At 46.4% G+C, this 27,073-nt stretch overlaps 2 protein-coding genes across 4 annotated transcripts in view; one reads left to right on the top strand and one right to left on the bottom strand.

Annotated features, from left to right (window-relative positions):
• On the top strand, positions 1 to 26,892 carry LOC148525514 (oxaloacetate tautomerase fahd2, mitochondrial). Of its 3 annotated transcripts, none has more exons than XM_088470796.1 (8): positions 1 to 150; positions 11,210 to 11,480; positions 12,360 to 12,576; positions 16,699 to 16,758; positions 17,176 to 17,338; positions 18,358 to 18,466; positions 20,071 to 20,158; positions 26,519 to 26,892. In XM_088470796.1, exons 1-8 carry the CDS (start codon positions 48 to 50, stop codon positions 26,579 to 26,581), a joined length of 1,074 nt encoding a protein of 357 aa, XP_088326922.1. In that variant the 5' UTR covers positions 1 to 47; the 3' UTR covers positions 26,582 to 26,892. The 3 variants fall into 3 exon arrangements, with proteins under 3 accessions (XP_088326922.1, XP_088326923.1, XP_088326924.1); XM_088470797.1 differs by having other exon boundaries at positions 59 to 210; XM_088470798.1 differs by lacking the exon at positions 1 to 150 and adding an exon at positions 222 to 330.
• GPAT2 (glycerol-3-phosphate acyltransferase 2, mitochondrial) overlaps positions 26,555 to 27,073 on the bottom strand; it is a 101,232-nt gene continuing 100,713 nt past the window's right edge. The window contains exon 22 of the mRNA XM_088470795.1: positions 26,555 to 27,073. Within this exon, the coding sequence (XP_088326921.1) occupies positions 26,954 to 27,073 (120 nt within the window). The 3' untranslated portion in view covers positions 26,555 to 26,953.

Below are 27,073 nucleotides of genomic sequence, written 5' to 3'. Positions count from 1 at the left end.
GATGTAGTTCTCCGTCTGATCACGCGTTGTAGGACTCGCTCTGCCTGATGAGGAGGAGGAGGAGAAGCTCAGTTCCTCTGTGTGCAGTCAGTCTCTTCTCCGACACCGGAAGACGCTCGGATTCTTCTTCTACTGTCACCTTGGATACAGGTTACCGACGGGCTGTCACGTGATAGGGTTACACGTTCTCTGCACCGGGCGTTGCATGAGGTACCGGCACATCTTGTGTGCAGCAGACTAGTGACTACTAGCTAGCATGTCTGACACTCCTGTCCCTATGCTCAGCGGCAACACGTGGAATTAGAGGACAAGCACTTCTCCAGCCACAGAGTGTGTAATGCATGTGTGTATATGTATGTATGTATGTATAGATAGATAGATAGATATAGTCCTGATAGGAGAGATCAATAGTAACTAGTTCCCCTCCTCATACTTTTAGATTGCTTAAAACATCTGGACGCAGCTTCCATACTACTATGGAACATGTCATGCTGGATATTCTGTTCTATTTACATTTGATCCCAAATGGTCCTTTCCACCCAGGATACATTGTAATGCTCCCACTTGTGATTCATTGAATTGCCCGGTTAAAGTACAGAACATGGGGCACACTGACTTACAAAGTGGCAGCGGTGATGCTGGTCCCCTCCGTCACTCCTGGTCCCTTCCTCCTCCTCGTCGCGGACAGCACCTCTTGTCTGTAGCAGCGCCCACCAGCGCTCCGCTAATGCAAACAGCCGGCTGGTGCAAGTGCCCCGGTCATGCCAAAAAGCCAGATCCTGACCCCATCGTCCTCACTGGCAGCACCTCTGCCGGTGCTAATGCAATACAGCCAGCAAACACCCCAGTGGCCACCTACACGGCATGACATGGACCATCTCTCTCTGCAGCTCCTCTCCGGCCGGGTGGGCTGTCAGCGCAGTATTAGTAGTACACTGATTCAGCTCTGGCTCAGCTGTGTTCGGTGAGTGGAAAGGAAAATCCCTGGGGGTGGTCTCGGTCCAGTCAGTCAGGGAATAGCAGCATGGAAGTCTTAAATTTAAAATGATGTGTGAGAGCACTTGATGTGTGCCTGGCAGAGTACATGTGCACAAAAGACATAGGACGTCCACCGGGGCCCAGAAGTTTGCCAGTTTCCTCACATTGCCCAGATGTATCCTCCAGATAGTGAGGAGACTGAAAAGTGTTACATTAGTAATACCCCTTTCACACCGCAGCTAAAACCTGGGTGTAAAAGAGGCCAAGGTTGGATTCCCGGGTTGAGTGACCCGGCAATCCAACCCGGGTAGCTTGTAGGGTTTAACACTGGAACGACCCGTGTAACCCTGCAGTGTAAATGGGTAACCAGGGTCCTGTATAAAAGCATGGGGAGTTGTGGATTTCCCGGCGCTTGGAGATGATGTCATCTCCATGCACTGGCAGAACAGTTCCACTGCATTATGGGTCCCAGGTTGAATGACCTGGGTTACCCATTTACACTGCACCGCGACCCGGGTAGATCCTGGGTTCAACCCTTTTATCTATCCGGGTTGAAATCCGGGTCACTCAAGCCAGGTTTTTTATTAAGGACCCTTTCAGACTAAGCAAAATCCTGGGTTGCTGCACGTTTACGTGGAATAAAATGGGATTTTGCTGCTAGTCTGAAGTATGAAAGGGTGTGACTGGGGCTATTCAACCTGGGTTACAGTAAAAGTATCTCATTGGCGGCTGAGGAGCGCTGCACCCACTTTTCAGGACCATTATTGTGAGCCTGTAACAAAATGTCCACTTCTATTGACTCACACATTTGGCAGGGCTGATGTGGGTTCTGTGTGAAAGGGGTCGACCCAGGAATAATCTGGGACCAAGATGCAGTGTGAGAGGGGTTTGGAGCTGTGGCCTGGGTCTAACCCATGTTCAGTAGCCCGGGAAAAGCAGGGTAGGAGCCCTGGCTTCTGTCTGAAAGTGGTATAAGTAGTAGTGTACTAAAGTGTTACATTAGTAAGTAGTTTACTTATGCTACATTGAATTAGAGAATTCTGAAAAGTTTTAAATTCTACCCCTTTCAGATTGCAAATGGTGGGTCGTACCCGGAATTTGTGCATGAGTCCATCCCGGGTGCGACCCGCCTGAGACCCCTTTCAGACTGGCGACCCGACCCGGCAATAATGCTGGGTCTATGATGTCACCGCCATCACTGCTGATCCGGCACTTGGAGATTATCTCATCTCCAAGCGCCGACTCTCCCTATGCAGTGAACAGGACCTGGGTCACCTCGACCTGAGTTATCTGTACACACCGCACCACGATCCAGATTGAACTTGTGTTCAACCCCGCTCGTTTCCCAGGTTGAAATGCCGACCGGGATATCTAAACTGGGCCCTTTCACACTGCACAGTAACCCGGGTTGCTGCGCTTTCATGTGCAATAAACCTTACTTGATGGCAGTGAGAAAGGGGTATTCCTAAGTAGTAGTTTACTAATATTAAATTAGTGTAATCCTATGTTCTGAATAAGTTTATTTATGGTCAGTCTCCCCCATTTTCTCTGTTCTCTGTTAACATTAAAACATGCTTAAAGGGGAAAGTCCCCCTCCTCCCTCTCTAATAATGCTGATCCCTGCTCTTAGCAGTAGAGGTCGGCAAATGACCCCTGTTCTCAAGGTGCAGCTTTTCAACAGAAATTATTAACTTTAACAGAGGGAGAGTTGGTAAAATCCCTTTAATTCAGCAACTTTTATTATGAGTGAAAATAAAGAGTGTACGCTTTTTAAAAGTGGTCATGTAGGGATGTTTCCTTCATTGGGCTTATAGACAGGGGATCCCTGGGTAAATATAAGTAATGATGCATACAGCCAGAGCCATTCGCTGACAATTTAGTCGACTTACGGGGGGCCACACACCGATCTGACCGTCTTCAGTCAGTTTAGCAAAACGACTTGGTATCCAATTCGGACAAGTTCTGCAACTTCTCATTTGGGCTGAGTAGCCTTTTTACGCCGAAAGATTACATGTGAGAGGTATGTTAGTACACTACTGCAAATGAACCAGTTTAAATACACAGGCACCTTCCGGTACTACTTTGTAAGCTGGCAGCAAGTACATTTCATGTAGGTCTCCACCTGCTGGCACATATAATAGCCAACTGTACCTATTTTAAGGGACAGTGGGTACAGATTCCACCCAGAGAGATTCAGTAATTAAATTATATATCATTTCACTAAACACACTGAAGGGGCTGCCTGTTTCAAAAGAATCCAATTGTAGGATGGGAGGGCTGCAGCAGAGGAGGTGGGACAAAGAACTGCACAAATACATCACCCTGTATTGGTATGCAGTCGGGATGACAACGGTCTAAATGCTGACCGTCGGCATCCCGACTGTCTAATCCTAGCAACGGTCTGACAGGCGTCAAAATCCCGACGCCTGTTATTTTATCTATGCCGGGAGCCCGGCATCCCGATCAGAGGTAAGCCAGGCGCGAACATCCGAAGGGGGGTGAGGGTTAGGTTAGGGGCTCCTGGGGGGGACTTAGGGTTAGGCTAGGGGAAGGGGGGGTATGGTTTAGGCACTTAGAAGGTTAGGGTTAGACACTTGGAGGGGGGGGGGAGAGGTTAGGCACACCTAAAGGAGGGTTAGGGAATTAGGTTAGCGGTACTTACCTGAATTAGGAGTCGGGATCTTCACCCCTGCCGGGAATCGTACAGATTCCCCTGTATTATTATACAGAGAATGTGTGCATTCCCCTTCTGTGCATGTCTAGTGTGTAGATGTATCACAGTCTTCTTTCAGATTGCTGGCTGGGAGTTGTGCTATTATTATTTGTAATTTTGCGTGACCTTCTCTATTATCTGGTTCTTTTCTGTTCAGCCCAACTTACCTTCTTTCTTCACTGGCAACTTCCTTCTCTCCTCCTCAAGCTCTGCTGCTGCTACAAGACAGCATGACCTGACCACCAGTGTAATCTCCTACTGTCTCTCTCCCTCAAATTATGACCTGTGTGTTCCACCATTGAACCACCTGCCTCACCTCAGCCTTTGACCGGTCACCACTGCTTATATTAATCAGCCCTATGGCCCCAGACCAGACTGTAACGGCATGGCACGCCTGTCTCACCTGGCCAGGAGGTGTTACATTTCCCCTAGTCTTTCCGCCTGAGGTTAGAATGTTTCCAGGAGAGGACAGATTAAAAATAAAATGTCCAAAGTGCTCTTAATTCTACATTTGCTCTAAAGTGTGCTCTGAACAGACCACCTCCATATGTCCAAATACAGCAATGACACAAAATTGAGGATCTGCAACCACAGATAATGAGATAAAGTCTCCCTTAGCGTTGGTTTAATCCACGAGCATTAAAGTCAAAACACAATTGTAACTTTGGAGAAGTGGTCCCTATTTCACCTGAGGAAGGGGCTTGCCACCAAAATGTTGCCGGTTTTGGTTCCCATGCTCCTAAGGGAGTCTTTTCAACTCCATTTCTGTGTTATACTGGAATTCTGTGTAATGACTGTAATCTTCTCAGGGCTCAGCCGAGGGCTGCCTACCTCACCTTACATTACGGGTAGTCTGGGAAGTGTATTCAGCCCCCTGGTTTAGTTGCCTAGGCTTGGCAGCCTTCCTGCCGATCATCATGTTCTGCTTCCCAAACCCCACGTTCCAGAGACCCCATCTGACCTGTTTGTCCTGTCTCTTACCTCCATGTCACAACTGCTCCTTCTCCAGGCTATAAGAACTCCAACTAGGCTCGTATTCAATTAGAGATGAAAAGTCGGAAAAGTTTCGCCTGTCCGACTTTCCGCCTCCTTCGCCTGTTTCAGAGGCGGAAACTTTACGCGCGCGTCCTTGCTTTTCTCCCTATTCAATTCCTAAACAGTCGAAAACGGAAAGTGGAGAATGCGGAACAGGCAGAAAGTATTGTCAGAATTGGGGAAATCGGTCTGTACGCAAAAAAAATGATGCACTAACATAGGGAAGCAATGTAGATGTGTACTAATAGCCCTAATAAAAGTGTTTGGGGTACTTAAGTAGTTTAAATTGCTTCTTATTAGCGTCTTTGCAAAGGTGGTGAAAAATGGCATAAAGCAGTATTTTTTGGTGAAAATAAGTAGTCCAGTCAAATTTGGGGTACTTGAAAATGGGGGCTAGTTAGTATATTTTAATGTTTCTAAAATGCACTTTTAAAAAAACGGGCAAAAAACGCACCTGCAATCCCAAAAACACGACACATCCTTGCAGACCCCCAAGAAGTCTATTTTGCTAATTTTATGCTTGTCCCCACACCTTTTACTTTTTTGCCCCAAAACGAAAGTACTTTTTTGGGGGTGTTCCGAGGTAATTTTTTTGTTTATTTGCCATTTGGGGGGCGTCCCAAGGCTTCTGAGTCGTTTCCCCACGTTTGCACCCCAAAGTAACAATTTTGCACTTTTTTTCACCTGCTATTCATAGGAGATACTTTTCCGCCTATTACAATGCATTGAGTTTCCGCTTAGGCGAAATCGTCCTGGAATTAAATATGGAGATACTTTGAAAACAGACGGAAAGTCCGAATCCGCGAAATCTAATCTCCAAACGTCACTTTGCGCCTCTAATTGAATCCGGCCCTTAAGGAGAAAAAGAAGGTTCATAATCCCAAGCATCTCTGTACTGTGCATAGTGTTCATTCTAGAACCATGCACCCGTGCAGTTCCTCTTATCTGCCTGGGGAGTTGCTCTTTGCTTTGGTGCTTCTAACACACTCTCTGGTCTGTATCTCAGCAGTTTGTTGCATCAGATGAGTGTGCTAGAAGCACCAGAGCAGAGAGCGACACCCCAGGCAGGAAAGAGGAACTGCACAGGTTGTGACAGGTGCAGGGTGCTATAATGAACACTATATACATAACTGCTTGGGTACAGGATCCCGACAGTCAGAATCCTGACATTATTTTGTAAGTATACTGACCAGCCTAATGCTCCACTCCTGCAGTGTTACCCTAATACTCACTGCCAGGATGGCAAATTCTGGAGCCGGGATTCTGACCGCCGGGATGCAGACTACATCCCATGCATAACACAAGGAACTAACGTCCTCTAAAGGCCATCTCCCAACCCCCATTTCTTTGTAGAAGGTTGCTGTCATTTTATTCAAGTGCAGTTTAATTTACCCTTTTATACTGACGTTTTCTTGTTTGCCAAGTTTTCTTTATACATGTTCAACTATATTTACACAGTTTTGTTGAAGGTTTGTTTCTTAATATCTTATTATAACTACTAAGTGCAAAGTTTTTGGCAGGGGAGGAAAGAACGTGTACAGGAGGAGGACAGATTAAAATGGCAGCAATTATTGTTTTCAAGCAAGTTGTTGTTCAGGATAATTTAGGTAATCAGAATGGAGGGGGCTGAACAGAGAAGACAAAAGTAACTTCCAATGTATCAGGCAGATTTTATTAACATCAAATATATGTATAAAGTTGCCCATGTCACAAATGAAGTGACAGTGGTTGTTCCCCGTAAAAGCAGGCTATCTGGGTAAGAAGAAAATTACAAGTGCACCTCAGAAATGTATTGGAGGACATAGAATCGTATTCAATTACAGGCGAAAAGTCGGAACGTTTTTATCTGTCTGACTTTCTGCCTCATTTGCCTGTTTCAGAGGGCACGTCCCCGCTTTTCGCCTAATTCAATTGCAAAACAGGCGAAAACGAAAAGCGTTGAATGCGGCACAGGCACAAAGTACTGTCAGAATTGGGGAAATCCGTCTGAACCCCCCAAAAAATATTGTACTAACATTGGGGATCAATGTAATAGTGTTCCAATAGCCCTAATAAAACTATTTGGGGTGCTGGATTTGTTTAAAATCCTTGTTATTGGCGTCCTTGTAAAAGTGGTGAAGAATGGCATTAAGCAGTATTTTTGGGTGAAAATAAGTAGTCCTGTCATATTTGGGGTACTTGAAAATGGGCGCTAGCATATTTTTATGTCTCTAAAGTGAACTATTTAAAAACGTGAAAAATCCACCTGCTACATGCACCTGCAATCCCAAAAACACCTGACCCATCCTTGCAGCCCCCCAAGAAGCCTATTTCGCTAGTTTTTCTGCTCGTCCCCCCACTTTTTACATTTTGACCCCAAAAAATGACATATTTTTTGGGGTGTTCTTAGGTTTTTGGGTTTTTTTTTTGCAGATTTGTCCTTCGGGGGGCTGTCCCAAGCATTTCCCCACGTTTGCACCCCAAAATAAAGATTTTTCACCTATTCAATGGAGAATATTTTTTGTCTAATTAAATGCATCGAGTTTCCGCTTATTCAAAATTATCATGGAATTGAATTAGGCGAAAAGTTTTTAGGCGATATTTTCGCAAAAAAAACTGTCAAAAGGCTTTTCGCCTTTAATTGAATACGGCCCAGAGAGTGGACGCTGAAATACTAAAGTATATGCAAAGAGAATGGAGAAATGTGTGATGCGGTATGTGGCACCACATGTTCTGCCCAGAGAATAACAGTATATTTGCACCATGTGTTCACTGGTAACAGAACGATTGGGTTACTCACAAGCGGTGGCACAGAGGTTCTGACTGACTGTCCAGGACTACATCCGGTGTGACTTGGGTATTCCTTTTATCATAACAAATGCATGGGCACTAGGGAAGTTATACCAATCCTCACTTCATTCCTTAGCCCAGAGGTTCCCAATCACTGTCCTCAAGGCTCCCCAACAGTTCAGGTTTTAGAGATATCCATGGTTTGGGAACCTCTGCCTTAGCCAATGGAAATAATCTACTTTCTAAGGTAGCATAACGGCAGCTGCACACAAAGACCATTGTCTCCCAATGGGTCTCCCCAGATGTACGGATGTCCCCAGCCTTCTCTCCTTTTGCCTCGTTTATCACATATTTCACATGGATTGGACAGAAATGTCTCCAGATAAGAAAGACAGGGCTGATACATTCTTTATCATATGGCTCCCCTATGTCCTCAACCTATCACTTCAGATCAGTTTTACCCTTCGGGCATTGATTAATTTAACATCCTGGTATAATCTCAATATTTCAGCCCATAGGAATCCCTACGCTCTGACTTGACTACTTGATGTTAACAAATATTGTAACTTTGTTAACACCTGACACCCCCCCCCTCCATTCTGATATTCTGGTACACTTTTTGCACAGTTATTTGCGGTTTCTCCTTTGGCTATTGTTATGTATCTCTATTGCGTTATAGCTTACCATGGACCGACCCCACTTCCTTGTTATTTTACTGCTTTCGTATTGTACTGACAGCTTCTATGTACTGCATTCTGATTGTACTGACAGCTTCTATGTACTGCATTCTGATTGTACTGACAGCTTCTATGTACTGCATTCTGATTGTACTGACAGCTTCTATGTACTGTATTCTGATTGTACTGGCAGCTTCTATGTACTGCATTCTGATTGTACTGACAGCTTCTATGTTCTGCATTCTGATTGTACTGACAGCTTCTATGTTCTGCATTCTGATTGTACTGACCGCTTCTATGTACTGCATTCTGATTGTACTGACCGCTTCTATGTACTGCATTCTGATTGTACTGACCGCTTCTATGTACTGCATTCTGATTGTACTGGCAGCTTCTATGTACTGCATTCTGATTGTACTGACAGTTTCTATATACTGCATTCTGATTGTACTGACAGCTTCTATATACTGCATTCTGATTGTACTGACAGCTTCTATGTTCTGCATTCTGATTGTACTGACAGCTTCTATGTTCTGCATTCTGATTGTACTGACCGCTTCTATGTACTGCATTCTGATTGTACTGGCAGCTTCTATGTACTGCATTCTGATTGTACTGACAGCTTCTATGTACTGCATTTTCTCTTTCAAACCGTTCAATAAACAAATATTCAGAAAAAACCCAATGTTGGCAGCATTAAAGTGGGGAAATGGTAATCAAATCTTGTTACTACTTTTGTTGTAGATTCACATGGATAGAGCTGCCCCTGGTATTACTATGTATCTTGGGATAGGTTCAATTTAGAAGTGTGTGCAAGGTTGGGTACTAGAGTGGTGGAAACTGTGGGGGATGATTTGTCGGTGACAGGGTGTCTGTGCATGGAGGGAAGTCTAGGAACGGGGCACCCTGTCCTCACCATCTGTCCTGTGCGTACAAGCTGACTGTCATGAATGTCTGGGAGACTCCCAAAGTAGTAAGTGATCTCCTGGACCCCTGAGAGAGTCTCTCTGCAAGAACTTTCCATGTGAGAGCAAGCTGTCAATCTGGAGCTGGCTGGCAATGTGCGTACACTGACACCTACTCAGAATCGCTCTCATCTAGCAGTGTGCAGTCTCCCTAGTTAGCTGTCTCCTTCCAGTGTTCCCAATTCAGTATCCCTAGTGCGGGTATCCGATGCTGGTGGATGATAAGTGCATTTCTAGTGGAGCTCGAAGTCTGTGCACTGTTGCTCGAGGTCCTTGATAAAGTTCCAGGGCTGAGACCCCTCTCGCTATGGTTCTAACACTGAAGCTGCTCCAGTATTTCAGCCTATAAACAATCCATACTATATGTTTGTATTTATCAGTATGTCAGTGAATGCAGAGCTCCATGGGACACCAAGACAGTATTGTGTGTACCCTGTGTGCATGTACTGGCTCAGCAGCAAAGTGTTCCAGGAAATATTTTAAATGTTTTAATCCACTCTGTACTTCATATTATTTCTAAGCATATTATCCTGGAGAATGTTTGATCTCACTGGATGTCCGTGGATTGGAGGTGGTGAAATAGCGGCTTCAGCTTGTGGACCTTAGGAGGCAGGACGGACTTCAAGTGAAAAAACAAAAACTGTGCTCCTATGTGACTGATCATGGGTCTTCACAATTCTTATCACTGCAAAGACTACAGTACTAGGCTCTTACTATTTTTGTACAAGAGTTTAAGTACCTAGATTATTTTTTAACAAACAAATTATACTTCTAGCAGAGAGTCAAGTCCTTAAAAGTTAATACACTACTAGTTTTAAACCGTGTCATGAAGAGGATCCTAATTGTTCCTTTTTACCATGTCCTGTACTGATATAAGGTGGCTACAGTTATAGGCGAAAGTTTTGAGAATGACACAAGTATTGGTTTTCCCAAAGTTTTCTGCTTCAGTGTTTTTAGACCTTTTTGTCAGATGTTACTATGGTATACTGAAGTAACATTACAAGCATTTCATAAGTGTCAAGGACTGTTATTGACAATTACATTAAGTTTATGCAAAGAGCAAATATTTGCAGTGTTGACCCTTCTTTTTCATGACCTCTGCAATTCACCCTGGCATGCTGCCAATCAACTTCTGGGTCACATACTGACTGATGGCCGCCCATTCTTACCTAATCAATGCTTGGAGTTTGTCAGAATTGTGGGTTTTGTTTGTCCACCAGCCTCTTGAGGATTGACCACAAGTTCTCAATGGGATTAAGATCTGGGGAGTTTCCTGGCCATGGACCCAAATTTCGGTGTTTTGTTCCCCAAACCACTTAGTTATTACTTTTGCCTTATGCCAAGGTGCACCATCATGCTGGAAAAGGCACTGTTCATCACCAAACTGTTCTTGGATGGTTTGTAGAAGTTACTCTTGGAGGATGTTTTGGTACCATTCTTTATTCATGGCTGTCTTCTTAGGCAAAATTGTGAGTGATCCCACTCCCTTGGCTGAGAAGCAACTACACACATGAATGGTCTCAGGATGCCGATTTTGAGAAATTACTTAATTGTTTGATTGTCATCTGTACTCTTCCTGATGTTTATTTTACCTTAGCAGAAAGGTTCTAGTTGGGAAGATAGTCGCTGCACAAAATGGCCACCCTCTGACCTGCTGTCATGTGACTTTATAGCCCATATTGTTTGTTTTTTGTTATGATTTCCTTCACTGAGCCATTATCTATGTATGATAACACCTCTCTTCTTTTGCACCTAATTATGTGTCTTTAATTATTCTTCTGTATATTATTTACTACAGAATGATGTAGGAAAACTATCTATGGCAACCCGTTATAGTATTCATATATTATGAAAGTATTATTATTACATAATGCATGCTGCTTTACACAAACAGTGCACAGCTACTAAATATAAGGCAGGATTGGAAAGCCAAGCGTAGTGTAAGGGACCTGTGAATTTGTGGATATGCCATTTTAATAAATCAAAAGAGAGAAAATCTAAACTAATATTTTCTGTTACTCCCAGCTGCTGTTCGTTCACATTTTGTAATGGCTTCTGTCTCACCCCTGTAGCGCTGATGTGGGGCTGTGCCCGAGGTTTCCTGCGAGGAGTCCAGGAGAAGACTGTCAGCTTATTGCCCCGGCGTGGTATCTCCCAGCTTCCACCGCTCAGGATGAGGCTAGTCCAGTTCCAGGACCGAGTGTTTAAAGATCTGGGTCAGAGGATTGGAGTGGAGCTGGACAGACAAGTGATCATTGACCTCAATGCCTTTAATCCATCGCTTCCGTGTAAGATGAAGGAGTTCTTAGAAGGTGGCGAAGAATTTTTACAGATTGCTAAGAGGTAAAATCCCACATCTGATAGGCGCTACTAATGCCAGGGGTATAATAAATTCACCCAAATTGTAAAATGTAGTTGTGGTTGGAATACATGTTTAGGTCCTGATCCTGTAGAGCAGCCTTTTCCCCCTCATATCTGGTATGTAGTGTATTGCCTTCCTATGTATTAGCAGTGTATGGCAGTGTCAATGAATGTACAAACTGTGTTATTGCCAATGTTTCATGTTTCTTTATTGCTATTGTTTGTGCTTTTTTATTCTTCTTCTTTGCTTCATTAAAAAAAAATACATATAGTGTAAATTAAATTGTACACTTAAGTGGATTTTATTTCTAAGGTGTTTTTAATAAATGAGTTCAGGTTATACGCTTGCTGAAACTCATGGCATTGAATTATGCTGGCTTATAAAAGCTGATTGGCTTCTGTTCCGCACATCAGATAATCCCCCCAATAGTCACTGCTTCGTACAGCCAGGGTACTAGCGTACAGACTAACTTGTGAAACTATTGTAACTGTGTTTTAGGAACTTTTAGTTGCGCAATTAAATGTGTTCTTTATCACTTAAGGGGGCAAAACCCACCTCATTATTTTAGGATGGGCAGGACCATAATCAATTCCATTAAATCCCAGTACCCTGTTTTGCTGGGTCCTCCCTTCCAGCAACCTAACTCTGGGTGTGTAATACGTACTGGAGCTCCCTTGTACATACTGTCTGGAGGATGAAATCCCAAAATGAAAGGTCGTGCCCCCATTTATCAGAAGATGTAACCCCCACCCTGGTAACACATGCTTTTTATTGCAATTCGAAAAACTGAAATGTACCATTAAATACAGGACCACAGGGAGGCGCAATCATCCTATTTATAGCACCTTATTGTTTTGTAGGGCCCTGGAATCTAGTGTGAACATAGTGAGCCGCTCCGATATCTCAATCATAGCTCCCATCACCAACCCAGAGAAGGTTATTTGTGTTGGGATGAACTATGTGGATCACTGCCGGGAGCAGAACGTTCCTGTTCCCACAGAGCCCATCATCTTCAGCAAGTTCCCGAGCTCCATCATTGGTCCTTTTGAGTCGGTCGTCCTTCCGGCAGAAAGCCAGGTGCCTGTGGTGCAGAACTAAGTATTATGAGGGGGGAGCAATGATCCGTGTTACAGTACCATCATATCATAGGGTAGAAGGAGTAGTAGAAGTGGGAAATGTAGAATACACACTGTCATTTATCAAATATAAAACTTGATGGAATGAGGACTACTGTTTGCCCACAGGGGGCATCTACTAGGTATGCGGTAAGACTTATAGGGTGTTTTTGGCAACTAATGTAAGGTTATGTCTTCCTTCCCTGACTGCCACCTGTCTCCAGTCTTCTAGCAAGATTTATACATGCTATTTTATGAGCAAAGCTGAAATTATCTCAGTAATACCCCTTTCAGACATGCCGAGAATCCCGGGAAATTGGCCTGCCTCAGCCAAATTCCTGGGTTGTCGCGTGTGTCTGAAAGGTACCGACCCTTCAATCGACCAGGGAATTTCCCGGGACTTAAGTCCCGGGGAAATTACCCTGCTTATGTTTGAATGGTGCTACCCTGGAATTTACTACTCCCGGGCTGCACCAAGCAGCTTTTACATTGATTTGGCAGCGCAGAGCGTCCTATAGGATGCTCAGCGCTGCTGCTCACCACCCCCAGTGCCGGACGCCGGGGATACCCGCCAGCGGGTCTCTGCCACAGCGGGCCGCCCACACTCCCGCTGGACCACCAGGGCACATTTATATCATTTAATAATAATAAAATAAAATGCCTGTAGTGATTGGTCGGCTGCCTGCTGCATGATGATGACATCAACAGCAGCAGCCGGAGATGGGATAGGCTAGGAAGGGCAGAGGAGAGGCAGGTAATATTAAAAACTAAAAAACCCTGTTTATGTCTGAAAGGGGTCTACCTGGGAATTTCCTGGGTAGACTCTGTAGTGTGAAAGGGGGGTCTCGACCAAATACCCGGGAATTTGCACAGGAGAAATTCCGGGGCCTGAGCAGGAAATTTCCCGGGGTCGTATGTCTGAAATGGGTATAACACGTAACAGCAGCATACATGTAATTGTTCACATGCCTTGTGTAAGGATCTCATGCATCCAGTTTCACACATGAATGTAACTTCCAGTGTTTTCCACTAGATGGCATGGTTACATTTTATATCAGTGTTTCACAAACTCCACCATTACAGTCCAGTTTTAAGCTTGAGTCCAGATGGCTAAATCAAATTGACTGAGATACTAATTAAGTCACCTGTACTCAATCATGGATATCCTTAAAACCTGGACTGTAAAGGGGGAGTTTGGGAACCTCTGCTTTATATGATGGCAGTATTTTGTCACTGAAGAACAATAGGTTTCTCTTTTATCCATATGAAATGTCGATAATCGCAATAAGGGTTCAGGATAGACTTGCATTAAAAACAAGAAAACTGCAAATGATGGGTTAGAACTGCGCTCTGCTGTATGGGCAGATGGGATGTGAGATGTATTGTTTGTGTCGGGGTGCTGCACCTTCCTAAAAGCAGGAGTACCGGGTCCTGTGTAACGATATAATGGGGTAGAGGGTGCGGAGGGTGCTCTCGCCCTATGGGTGTAATGCTGGAGTAATAGTGTGTTGTGGTATTTTGTGTTCGATGTTGTTTGTGGAGTGATGGGGTGTAGGGAGGGAAGGGGGTCTAATGGACTGGAGGTGGTGGGTGAGGAAATGAAGACAGAGGCAGAAATGGGGGCCAAAGGGTTTATTGGAAAAAAACAGTACTAATCCTGTTTGGTCCCAGGCACCCAGGTGGGGTGAGCGATCCATTTGGGGGTGTGTGTGGGTGGAGACTGGGGAGGCGAGTGGACCCTTTTAGGGGGCTCCTTTCCGTGCAGTTCAATAGACCGGCACGTTACCCTTGCTGGACCTTTGGTCAACAGTCTTAGGATGTCTTGGGGGGAGGGGAGTGGTGGGTTGGCAGCGGGTCTGGCGGTTGTGGATGTACACCCTGGCGGCGTCCCTTTACCTCCTTGAAGAAGGCAGAGCCCCTGCCGAAACGCGTTGGAGACCCCCTACATTCTGACACCACAGCCAGCTTACACCAGAGCTCTTCATTCCTGCGGAGAACTCGGTCGAGCCTTGCTGCTTCCAGAACCCTCTCTACCCACCACCCGCAGGGCCGCGCTGGGCATCACACCTAGCAAAGCCCTTCGCACCCCTCTTGATCACCACTCCACCTGCTAGACCCAGGCGACCACGCACCGCCCCCTGGGAGCAACCAACACCAGCTCCACTCACAGCTCTTCGTCCAGCAGCAATCCCTAAGTGATCCACACCAGCAGGCACCCACCAGGCAGCGGGAACAGAACGCCAGGAACGCGGTGCACCAAGCCCCACAGTGCACCAGCAAGCCACTACCACACACAGAGCTTCCTCCAACCGCTGACACCGCAACAGCCATCCAACACCGCATCTGCAAAAGGAAACTAACACCAGCTACCAGCAGCCCAAGCCTTTTTCACCAACAAATCCTACCGGTAGGTAAGTGACTCTGAGACTTATACCCCTGCGCGGGGACGCCGCCAGGATGTACATCCACAACCGCCAGACCCGCTGCCAACCCACCACTCCCCTCCCCCCGAGACATCCTAAGACTGTTGACCAAAGGTCCAGCAGGGGTAACGTGCCGGTCTATTGAACTGCACGGAAAGGAGCCCCCTAAAAGGGTCCACTCGCCTCCCCAGTCTCCACCCACACACACCCCCAAATGGATCGCTCACCCCACCTGGGTGCCTGGGACCAAACAGGATTAGTACTGTTTTTTTCCAATAAACCCTTTGGCCCCCATTTCTGCCTCTGTCTTCATTTCCTCACCCACCACCTCCAGTCCATTAGACCCTCTTCCCTCCCTACACCCCCATCACTCCACAAACAACATCGAACACAAAAGACCACAACACACTATTACTCCAGCATTACACCCTCCGCACCCTCTACCCCATTATTGCATTAAAAACAGCTGGGCGTTCTAATGGCCGCAATTCTTTAAACTGTATTTATTTTTACACTGTCCGTCACTCTGACTGATACCCATGGTGATTGGGGGACGCATGAAGTCGGCAGTAGAGGTAGCGTTTTCGGTATCTTCGTCTGCATGCTCCCACGTGGGATTGCCTCTGGAGTTGTACCTGGTCACTGTTGTGAGCTCTGTTGGGCCCACCTTCCCCCAACACTAGGGCCTGTAATGGAGAAATAGGTGCAGTGTCCTTTGTACTCAGGTGGGGGCTTCCTGTCCAGGCATCCACACACTGGGCAGGAGATGGACTGTGGTCATCTTACTGCTGGGCCCTGGGGGAGGTGCAATCCCTATCTAGCACCTTTTTCTTGATAGGGCTCTCATGAAGTAAAACCTGCCAAAAGTTAGACACCGCTATTATATCCAGTAAGGGGAATATGTCCAAGGATTATTTTGTCTTTTACCTGCTCCAGGTGTCGCTCTAGTGGAAATCAAGTTCTGACATTTTTGCACAGTATATGAGGCAGCGGTCCAGCAACGACACTCACCTGTGGGGTGTTCCCCTGAAATTGTTGAACCTGCCCAGACCAGGTGTTTAGCCTGTCCATGTGGAGCTTTTACTGCTGTGCACCATTCTCTGCGGGATATGTGGAAATTGATCCTCCTTCCCCTGTAGTACACAGTCAGTGACTTTTGGGCTCTTCCGCATCACTGGACAGCTGGCCTCATAAAGACCTTGTTAGGGTTTCATGATGGAATCTGACTACACAACCAATGCGTGGAAGTGCCAGACTGTGGCACCACATGGGAGGTCTGACTCTGAGCTTTCTATATAGTAAGGTATCTGCTCCACAATTCTCATTCCAAGAGGTGTAAGAAACACAATGGGGTGCTGCCAGACCCACAGATATTTGTTTGACGTCTTATAGGGGGGGAGCGAGTTGTGTGGGGCCGTCACAACAGTAACTTTGCGTATCATTGAATTGATCACTAAGTTTCTTTCCATCCAATTTGCACAGCATGGACCAGACTGGGTCATATTTTAGTGCACCTTTTTTCTTTGTCTCTCCCCCCCCAATGATTAAATGACATAATAAGAGTGTATACTGAACAGCAACATGATACATGCTTATATAGAGGACTAACAGGTTCATATTCTATACATAGGATGTCAGTATACTGTCTCTTCTGTTTGCAGGAAGTGGATTGGGAAGTTGAACTCGCCTTTGTGATAGGGAAAAAGGGAAAAAACATTAAGGTAAAGCAACAATTCTACTGTATCTACTCAGAAATACAGACAAGTAGAGAACGCTGTTCTGTTATATAGTCACATGAAGCTGCGTGAATTAGTGCACATATCAAATATAGCTCCAGATTAACAAGGGAATCCTATGTATGTGACATGGTCCCATGGCTATCTGCAGAAACTCTGCCTTTAAAAGTGACATGAGGGGTTGTGGGAAAACCCTCTTTATACTGTGGTGGCCCCTTCCCTGGAGGTCTGCGTGCCCGTAGCATTGGGGCCACACTGTAGCAAAACCCCTTACGTGATATATAGTGTGTACACAGGGTGCCTGTGGTGAGGCCAAGGTCCCTGATGTCCCGTGTCTGTCTGCAAGATGTAGGACAGATGTGACCCATTCCCATCATGCAGACACTGTTATTCTTTTCACAGGAGGAGGATGCAATGGAGCACGTGGTGGGTTATACTATTGCTCAGGATATAAGCGCCCGTGACTGGCAGATGCAGAAGAATAGCAAGCAGTGGCTGCTGGGAAAAACATTTGACACTTTTTGTCCGATGGGGCCAGCACTGGTTACTAAAGATTCTATATCGGGTACTGAAGTGAATATCTCTTCACTATATACATAAACATTACAAAGCTTGTTTGCATTGTGTATTCATTTGCAATATGTGCAAGGCTAATTTTCCAGTCCTTCCCATCCTGAGCAAGGCTTGGGTGGTCTCCCCATCTGTAGGGGCATATGGTTTATGTCCAGCACGGTGGGGGCTCCCCAAAGTCTAGTTTGCTAGTTTTACACAGTATCATGGGAAGTTTAGTTTTAACAGCTGGTGGAGAACTACAAGTTTCTCCCTTGTAAACCACAGTCCAGCTTATAACTTAGGAAGTGGTTCCCAAACTATTTTGGTTCACTGCGCTCTTAGGGGTAAATTTACTAAAGTGAGTTTTTAGAAGTGAGTTTTACAAGAGATGTTGCCCATAGCAACCAATCAGATTCTACTTAACATGTAACTAGCACCTTCTTTAAGATAATAGCTAGAATCTGGTTGCTATGGGCAACATCTCTTCTAAAACTCACTTTAGTCAATTTACCCCTATAGAGTTTTAGCAGTTTTTCATGGCAAAATGTTTCCTATTCAGATATTACTTTACAGGGGGAAAGTCCATCAGTCTATCTGGAAAACTCCCAATACGGTTGCGTGTCGCTATGTACTTGTTGCGCAATGCGAGTTTCCTGTAGCTGTCTTTTGCACTCCCGCACATTTGTTTGGTTTTAAGATATTTTTTTTCCCCCCACTTAATGACATGCACCAGTATATTGCTGAGCACTGCCCAGCCAGCTCAAGTCATCTGCTCACCAATGTCTATACAGCCATTCAAATAATTTGATGGGTAAAGAAAAGTTGATGCCATTAACCTTTATTATGGGAGATGGTATTAACACTATGCAATGCAAATATAAAATAGACATAAATAGAATAGTAGATTTGTTTTACAGCATGGCTGGCACACAATGTGTTAATAGTTTGCCTTTAAACATCAGCGAGGCGGTAGTTAGCATGTTTGACTTTTTAGTGCACTGTATGATTAACAAAACTCCTTGTCCTCCACAGATCCCCACAGCCTTGGAATCCGCTGCTATGTGAATGGGACCCACGCCCAAAGTAGTAACACAAACCAGATGGTCTTCAAGACGGAAGCTCTCATAGCCTGGGTTTCCAAGTGAGGATTCACAAATAGAGTATGGGCAATATAGCAAAAGTTCAAGGTATAGAATACAGTAAAACCTTCCTTACAAAACCAGGTAAAACCATCAGTGGCCAAGTTGATGACTCTGTGCTGTTGCCTTGTATCTATGCAGAAAGCAATGTACACCGTCTGCACTGAGGCTAAATACGGACTTTCCTGTCTCTCTCCCCACAATCCCTAGGTGCTGGAATCAGCCTGGGTTTTGTGTGGGAATAGCTCTCGCAGTTATGGAGGGGTTTTATTCCTTGTGGGAAGGTTTTTACTGTACTACTGGGATAAACTAAGTTCTACAGTACCAATATGGGAAGCGTTTCAGCAATGTTACACTGTTTTGATTACTATGGGAATGAGAATGGCAAGTTTTATTATTAGGCATTTATTTCATGAGCTTATTGGTCATATCTGTGACAGCAAAGGTCATTTGGAGTCACAAATTGCTACGCAATGCTCTCTGTCACACACTAGTGCGCCTACAGATGGGTCCACATACATCTAGCCTCCTAGTGCGTTAAACAGCCCTACTAGTCATGCCATGCCCTGGTGTGACTCTGTAGCACTGAGCGTCATTTTGTGCTTTTTTTTTTTTTTTTTACCTCCAAATGTCTTATTTGCACTGTGATGACACAAGCAGCTTCTGCTGATTAAAATGATATGCAGCATGCCCATGTTCTGTGAGCGAGTGTGGGTGTATCTGCATACGAAACGCTACATTCGTGTCAGCGGCTGTAACACTGTAACGTAGCCTTGTGCATGCTGATACACCCGCAGTCACACACAGAACATGGGCATGCTGCATATCATTTTATTCAGCAGAAGCTGCTTGTGCCATCACAGTGCAAAGAAGACGCTCTGCGCTTCCGAGTCACATGGAGCTCCTGCGTTGTGTGGAGCGACTTGTAGCGCACGGAGGATAGATGTATGTGGACACATCTGTGCTTTCCACTATTCCCTCTGTGCACAAACCACCTTTTCCACTAAAGCTAAAACAGTCCAGGTTTTACAAATATCCATGCTTGAGCACAGGTGACTTATTTCGTACCTCAGTCAATTTGATTTAACCATCTGGACTGAAGCATGGATACTGTAGCTTTAAAACTGGACTATAATGACGGGGTTTGGGAAATTCTGCATTAAAATATATAAGGAATAGATAGAATGGGGGCACGATGCGTGTTCCCAGCTTTGAATTCTCAACCTCGAGAGGTGTTGGCGATTGGGGCCCCTCCCTATACCTTTTTAATGGGACACGCTTGACATTATAATGTGTCACATGTAATAAAAATAGTCCTGACAACCTCCCCATTCATTTAAGCCATAACTTAATGTTGTGTGTTAGGAGTTAGAATTGCACAAATGAGTAAATGGGGCGCACCTACAGTGGTAGGAGGTTTCCACTTTTTCAGGTTTCTCCACCTCCCTGCAGAATGTATTTGCTAAGGTTTTTCCAAATTCCGAATATATGGGCGTGCACTTTGCATTGCGTTATTGTGGATATGTAGTCACACGTGCACATTCAGCATCTCCACACAGCCTACAGTTTTTATATAACCTTTAATGACAATCTCTACTCCCATCAGGTTTGTTACATTAAATCCAGGCGATGTATTTCTGACTGGGACGCCGCCTGGAGTCGGTGTATTCAAGAAGCCACCGGTATTCCTTAAGGTGAGTGATGCAGGTTACAAGGATTATGGTATTTCCCATTGTAACACAGAGGGCACCACTTTCAACAGTACTAATCATCCATCCATCCATCCATCCAATATAACAGTACACCCCATTAAGAACATAGAAAATGGTGAGTCCACAACACAGATCCTTCCTCCTATTGTGGCATCATACGCCTATTGTCTGGAGGCCAGTGTAACAATGAGCTTGGCAATATGTGGGATATCTAAGTAGTGCACGTGATTTTGCATACAATCTGTAAAATTATATTCAGACATATGTTTAATGTGCAATTGTTTGTAGGCGCCAAGTCTAAGTTAATAAATGTACATTACAATTAGGCTTTTATTCAGCTTGTACTATTAGTACATGACAGGTCCACTTTAGTGCTCAGTTCATAATATTACAATATATTTCTACTTCAGGGTCCTTAGGGTGCACAGGGCCTTCACCTTGGGGTATAGGTAGGCTGGGAAACCAGTCTGGGCACCACATAGTTAAATTTCTTGAGCCTCCCAGGACGCAGCAGGCTCCTCCTATACCCCGCACCCCGGCCAAGGCCGTTTCGTCGGTGCTCGGCCAGAGTCGGGTGTTCCACAAGCAAGGGGTGCTGTTCGCAGCCTCTGAAGATTTCTATGAGCGGTAATGTGGACAGTCCAACAGACGTCTGCATCACCGCCCCGCTGGCGCCGAGACCCCATTACTGATCTGGGGATCTCTGCGGGCCTCCGGGTATTATTTCTGCTGATAGGGACCGCGGAGGATCCGTGACTGTGGCCAGATTTACGGGGGATGGGTAAGTAACGGCGGACATCTGCGGGGGGCGTCCACCATCACAGTCTGATTTACACCCAGGGCTGGGGGCTCCCGGGGTGCAGGTCTGCTGGTGGAGCCAGGCACTGAGTCCTGCGCTCCACCTAATCTCCAGGAACAGTAGCGGTACCGCTCTGGCTTCCCTGGGGTTAATTGCAGGGCGGGGGGGGGGGGGGATGCCGTCCCTGTTTACAGCCGGCTCCTCCCCCGCTGCTGAGTGCCAGAAGCGCGCTCTTTGCTGGGCTCTGCCTTCTGTTTGAGCTACGGTGGCCATTTTAAGAACAGGAGCTTCAGACAGCGGTGGAGACAGGTCCACCTCCTGCATACCTCTCCCTCTGGATCTGAGAGGTGCAGATCACAGCACGATCCTACCAGGTCCAGTGTCTGGATAGTTGACTGGAAGCGCTGATAGACACTGTTTCTGCTGAGTACTGCTGCATGTGTCTGTCTTTTCTATCCCTGTTTTTTTTCTCCCAGAAAATTGACCCTTATAGTCTGTGTTTGGTGTCACATACATTGTGTCTATTTACCGTTATCATGTCGGGATGAAGAACCTGCCCTGTATTCCTGCATTAGATGTAAGGTATTGGGGAGGAAGAAGCAGAGAGAGGGGGCCTATGTACTACATGTACGCTACCTAGCCCTTCTCAGGCCGCCTGCTTGCCGCAAGCGCCTCCTTGGGCGAAAAGCCTGGCTCAGGCTATGTCCATCCTGGCAGGACGGCTATCGGCTCTGCTTGTGTACTCCTCTATGGGGTTCACACAGCAGCCGATGGTACCGGGCCCTTCTCAGGGGAGCCCAGGTCAGATGGTGGTGGCACAGAGCCAGCCGTTACCTGCGCCTCCGGTGTCCCCTACCCCTAGTTGGGCTGACTACTTTCCTAAGGCGGTTAATTTCCTTACGGAGGAATCCCCGCTCAGGCTCGGGAAGAGGCCATTATTGTCATCCCAGCCTCAGTATGACTAGGATGATGTTATCTCAGATGATGGGGAAATCCTAGATTTGTCTGACACTGAAGCTCCCGCCAAGGAGACGGAAGCTAGGTCGTACGGTCCGGGAGATCATGGTGATTGAGGACAAGACGTCTGCAGATACCGAGCTTACGCATGCTTTTTTCAAGAGTGTTAAGAACACTAATGCAGTGTTTCCTTTATCTGGTCAGTTAGTTCATAACCTAGAGGTAGCGTGGAAGGCTCCTGGTAAAAGGTTTCAGCCGCAAAACGTTTCTGCATACCCTTTTGCGGACAATTATTTTTCTAAAAGGGAGTCTCCCTACGGACCGCAAGGGTGGAGGTATCTACTTATTCTCTCGCTGGAGGGGTCGCCAGACCTGCAATGGCAGTGTGCTGGGTGGCTAGGGCCATGGAAAAATGGGCCGATACCTTGGAAGCCTCGCTGTCTTCCTGGGCTACCAGCGAGTAGATCATTCTGATAAGTAGCCGAATCCCTGAGGTTGCCTATGTAAATGAGGCAGCATTGGATGCAAGTTTACTTCCAGGATTTCTACGGCAACTGTGTCTGCACGTCGATCCTTGTGGCTCAGATATTGGAGAGCAGATGCGGATTCCAAGAGGGGCCTGGAATGTCTTCCGTACAATGGACAGGTACTGTTTGAACTGGCTCAGGATAAGATTGTGGACATGCTGGCAGCGGCAAAATCTGCATGTTTGCCTTTGGGTCCGTCCACCTCCGGGTCAAGGACGTCGTCCTTTCGTCCAACCGGGTAAGTCAAAGGCCCAGTCCTTCCCGAGAATCATCCAGAAACAAGAAGCCCTCTAAGCCTAGGAAACAGGCTTTGGAGCACCAGACGTCCGACTACCAAGCCTGACGACAAGCCCACAGCCTGACGGGGCAGGTCTCCTCTTGGTGGACCCCACGGTGGGAGGCCGACTTCTTCAGTTCGCCCAGTGTTGGTGTCAGACCACCTCGGACACTTGGGTTAGGGAAGTGGTCTCACGGGTATGCCTGCTCCTTTCGGAAAAGACCTCCTCATCAATTCTTTTCCACGGATCTTCATTCAAATCCAGAGAAGGCTCGGGAAATTCACAAGATTGTACGATCCATGCTCCAGGAGGGGGTTATTGTGCCAGTCCCGCTACCCCAGAGGGGGATGGGTTATTACTCCAATCTCTTCCTGGTGCAAAAACCGAATGGCTCATACAGGCCTATCCTCAACTTGAAGGCTCTAAACAAATATTTGAGGGCGCCTCGGTTCAAGGTAATGGCGGCACACCTGCGCCTGCAGGGAGTACGCCTCCTACCTTACCTGGACGATCTGCTACTTCTGTTAGGATCTCCAGAGGTACTTCACCAGCACCTGACTATACAAGTGTTACAGAATCACGGATGGCTGATAAATTGGAAGAAGTCGTCCCTAACGCTATCTCAGAGGATGCTTCATCTCGGAGCTCTGCTGGAACACTCAGCAACAGCGGATCTTTCTGACTGAGGAAAAGATCTGTGTTACAGGCAAGGATTCGCACTTGCCTGCGGGATCGCAGAATCTCGATCCATTCAGCAATGAGGTTACTGGGGTCGGCGTTCGACATGGTGGAATATGCCAAGTTTCACTCGAGACCTCTACAGAAACTGATCCTATCCAAATGGGACAGGATACCTCTTCAGCTAAAGGTTCAGACGCTGGTGCTGTCTCCAGAGGTACGTCTATCATTGACCTGGTGGCTTCAGAAGTCTCATCTCCTCATGAGACGCCCCTTCTGGATATCGGATTGGACTCTCCTGGCGACTGATGTCTGTCTCAGGGGGTGGGGTGCTATGTCGGGTCCACATGTGTTTCAGGGCCAGTGGACCTCGGCGGAGTCTGCTCTTCTGATCAACATCTTAGAACTTCGGGCAGTTTTTCAGGGGCTTACAACAAGCGAGACGAATCTGTACAGGACGACCCTGTAGAAACAGTCAGACAACGCCACGACTGTGGCTTGTATAAATCAGGGAGGAACTCTAAGTCAGGCAGCTCTGAGAGGTGTCTCGCATTCTGACTTGATCGGAAAACAACCTACCGGCCCTCTCGGCAGTGTTTATTCCGGGAGTACTCAACTGAGAAGCGGACTTCGACAGCCGTCACGACGTGCATCCAGGGGAATGTTCTCTTCACCTCATGGCATCCAGACACAATCGCAAACTGCGGGTTTACGGCTCCCAAACAAGAGACGCAGAAGCTCTCCTTGTAGACGCTCTGTCGGTACGATGGACCTTTCAGTTCACGTACCTATTTCCTCCGTTCTCCCTGCTTCCTCGCGTGTTGCGAAAGTTCAAGCAGGACGGAGGTACTCCGTGGCTACTCTCTCAGCGTCCTGACCCGTTGTCTCAGGATCCATGTCTTTACCTGGATCTGGGTCGGCTGTCTTTGACGGCATGGCTCTTGAAACATCCCTCTTGAGGTCAAAAGGTTTTTTCAAGCTCTGTGGTAACCACCATGCTTCGGCCAGGATTTACCACAGGGTCTGGCACGCCTATTTTGTGTGGTGCCGACCTCAGAAATACGATCCTTTTTGTTTCGTGTTTCTAGAGTCCTCGCCTTCCTTCAGGCAGGCTTGTATAAGGGTCTGCGCTTTGCTCCTTTTGAAGGTGCAGGTATCTGCCTTGTCGGTGTGGATTCAGCGTCGAATTGCTCCTTTGGCTGATGTCCGCACCTTTATGCAAGGGGTTCTTCGCATTCAGCCCCCCTTTGTCCCTCCGGTGGCACCATGGGCCTTGGCGGTGGTGCTGAAGGCTCTTCAGGGTCCCCCATTTGAACCACTGGGCTCAGTGGACCTCAAATGGCTTACGGCTAAAGTCGTTTTTCTTTTGGCTATTGCATCTGCCAGAAGAGTGTCGGATTTGGGGGCTCTTTCTTGTCGTCCCCCTTATTTGATTTTTCATCAATATAGGGCAGTTCTTAGGACTTAGGGTTCTTCTCCCTAAGGTGGTACCAGTTTCCACAATAATGAGGACATCATTGTTCCGGCCTTTCACTCTCCTGGTTTGTCGGCGGGTGAGGCCACGTTGGATGTGGTTTGCGCTCTTGGCATTTCTGTACAGCGCACCTGTTCTTTCCGGAATTCGGATTGTTTGTGTTGTATGGTTTTCGCAAAAAAGGTTGGCCGGTCAATGAGCAAACTTTGGCCCGTTGGATTTGTTTGTCGATTTCCACAGCCTATGTTCGTGAGTGCATTCCTGTTCCGCCCTCGGTCACTGGTCATTCTACGAGGTCCGTCGGTCCTTCGCGGGCAGCTCGGCTGTTCAGCTATGTAAGGCGGCCACATGGTCTACGGTTCAGACCTTTGTGAGGTATTATGCTTTCGATACCTTCGCCTTTCAGATGCTTCCTTTTGGGCGGCGGATTCTCCTTTCTGCACAGGAGCGTCCCCGCCCTTTGAGGGTACTGCTTTGGGACATCCCCCAAGGTGAATGCCCTGTGGACCCTAAAGTAGAAAACAAAAGATATGGTAAGAACTTACCTTTTTGTTATCTGTTTCTACGAGTTCCTTAGGGTCCACAAGGCACCCGCCCTGACGCCCTGTGCTTCAGAAGGGTCTTGTTCTCTTCGCCAGTTTTCTGTCTCTTTTCTGTGAGTATGGCATTCTTGTGTGTGCCAGACTTGCTCCTTTCTATTTTCTCCTCCTCCGGCCTCTGGCTTGGCAATATAACTGACTGTGCCTTGGCCAGGGTATAGGAGGGGAGCCTGCTGCATCGTGGGAGGCTCAAGGAATTTAACTATGTGGTGCCCGGTCTGGTTGCCCAGCCTACCTATACCCCAAGGTGAAGGCCCTGTGGACCCTAAGGACCTCATAGAAACAGAGATGGTAAGAACTTACCTTTGTTATATCTCGTTTTTTATGCCACCTCACCTGTGTTCATATTCCAATTTGTTCTACAAGGCAAATGGTTGTAGACCAGAGGTTCTCAATTATGCCTAATGGGTCAGGTTTTGTGGATCTCTTTAATCATGCACAGCATGGGTGATTTTATGTTGCTGGGTCAGTTCTTATCCCATCTGCTTCTACAGACAGAAATCCCCAGATCATGACCTGCTGGGGGAAATTTCAAGATAGAAGTTGACAACCACGAGTGTAGACCAGCGTTTCCTAACTCCAGTCCTCAGGGACCCCTGACAGTGAATGTTTTACAGATCTCCTCAGCATCACAAGTGAAATAATTAGCTCCACCAGTGGATCTGACAGTAATAAACACAACTGTGCACCAACTAAGAGATCTGTAAAACATGCAGTTAGGACTGGATTTGGGAAACACTGATGTAGACCCATAAAGCTTACTGATCCAAAGCAACATGTATTGGGATTGTTCAGATGGTGGCCGGGCAGCTGCTAAATGTGGTGGGATCAGAATAGTAGTTGAAGTCATCACCCGACTGCTAAAAGGCCCTTGTCTGGGTTACATGTGTGGCCAAACCTGACTCATCTGGCTGTATGGCCTTTTGGACAGGTTTGCTGGTGTGTTACTGTCTTAATTTAGAGACATGTTGCAGGGTTGAACCCTACCTGCTGCACCTGAACATCTCATAGCTGTTGCTCTGATTTGCAGCCAGGAGATATGATTGAGAGCGAGATTGATGAGCTGGGGGTGATGCGTAACGAGGTGGTGTGAAGATCTGGACAACGGAGGGACGGAAACAGAGCTGAAGAACAGGTTTAATTATGAACAAATCACATTCTATAAGCAGAACAGACTGTTTCCTGCGGCGACATGAAAGCCTTAAAGTCCACCCATCCACGATCCTGTGTGAGAGGGATTTACGAATAGACATTTTCAAGAAGAAAAACAAATCTCTACATTTCAGTAATTTTCTATATTAAATCAACTGCTGCCAGGTTGGACCCATTGCAGGGAAATAAAAAAGAAAATCTAATTTAAACTTTAAAGTGTATAAGAAAAATTAAACTTTAACACAATACAAACCATTCTACACCTGAACAATGTTGTAACAGATACTATTTACACATTTCACATTAATACTATTCAGCCTTTGTATATGAATTGCTGGATGAATGATCCCAGTTTCTTGCAGTTTTCCTTCTGGAGAAAGGACTCGGAAAGGTGAACTATTGGCCCAGGACAAGTCTGAGAACACTCAAAGAC

This window comes from Taudactylus pleione, unplaced genomic scaffold (assembly GCF_031769625.1).
Source record: "Taudactylus pleione unplaced genomic scaffold, aTauple2 ptg000105l, whole genome shotgun sequence".
Taxonomy (NCBI): domain Eukaryota; kingdom Metazoa; phylum Chordata; class Amphibia; order Anura; family Myobatrachidae; genus Taudactylus; species Taudactylus pleione.
This window is presented reverse-complemented; position numbering and strand designations above follow the sequence as displayed.

Excerpts from the sequence above, each read along its gene's own strand:
- LOC148525514 (XM_088470796.1), top strand. The coding sequence starts at position 48 with ATGAGGAGGAGGAGGAGAAGCTCAGTTCCTCTGTGTGCAGTCAGTCTC. Across the intron at positions 12,577-16,698 it reads TCCTTCCGGCAGAAAGCCAG|GAAGTGGATTGGGAAGTTGA; the intron begins GTGCCTGTGGTG and ends TTCTGTTTGCAG. Across the intron at positions 20,159-26,518 it reads AGCCACCGGTATTCCTTAAG|CCAGGAGATATGATTGAGAG; the intron begins GTGAGTGATGCA and ends TCTGATTTGCAG.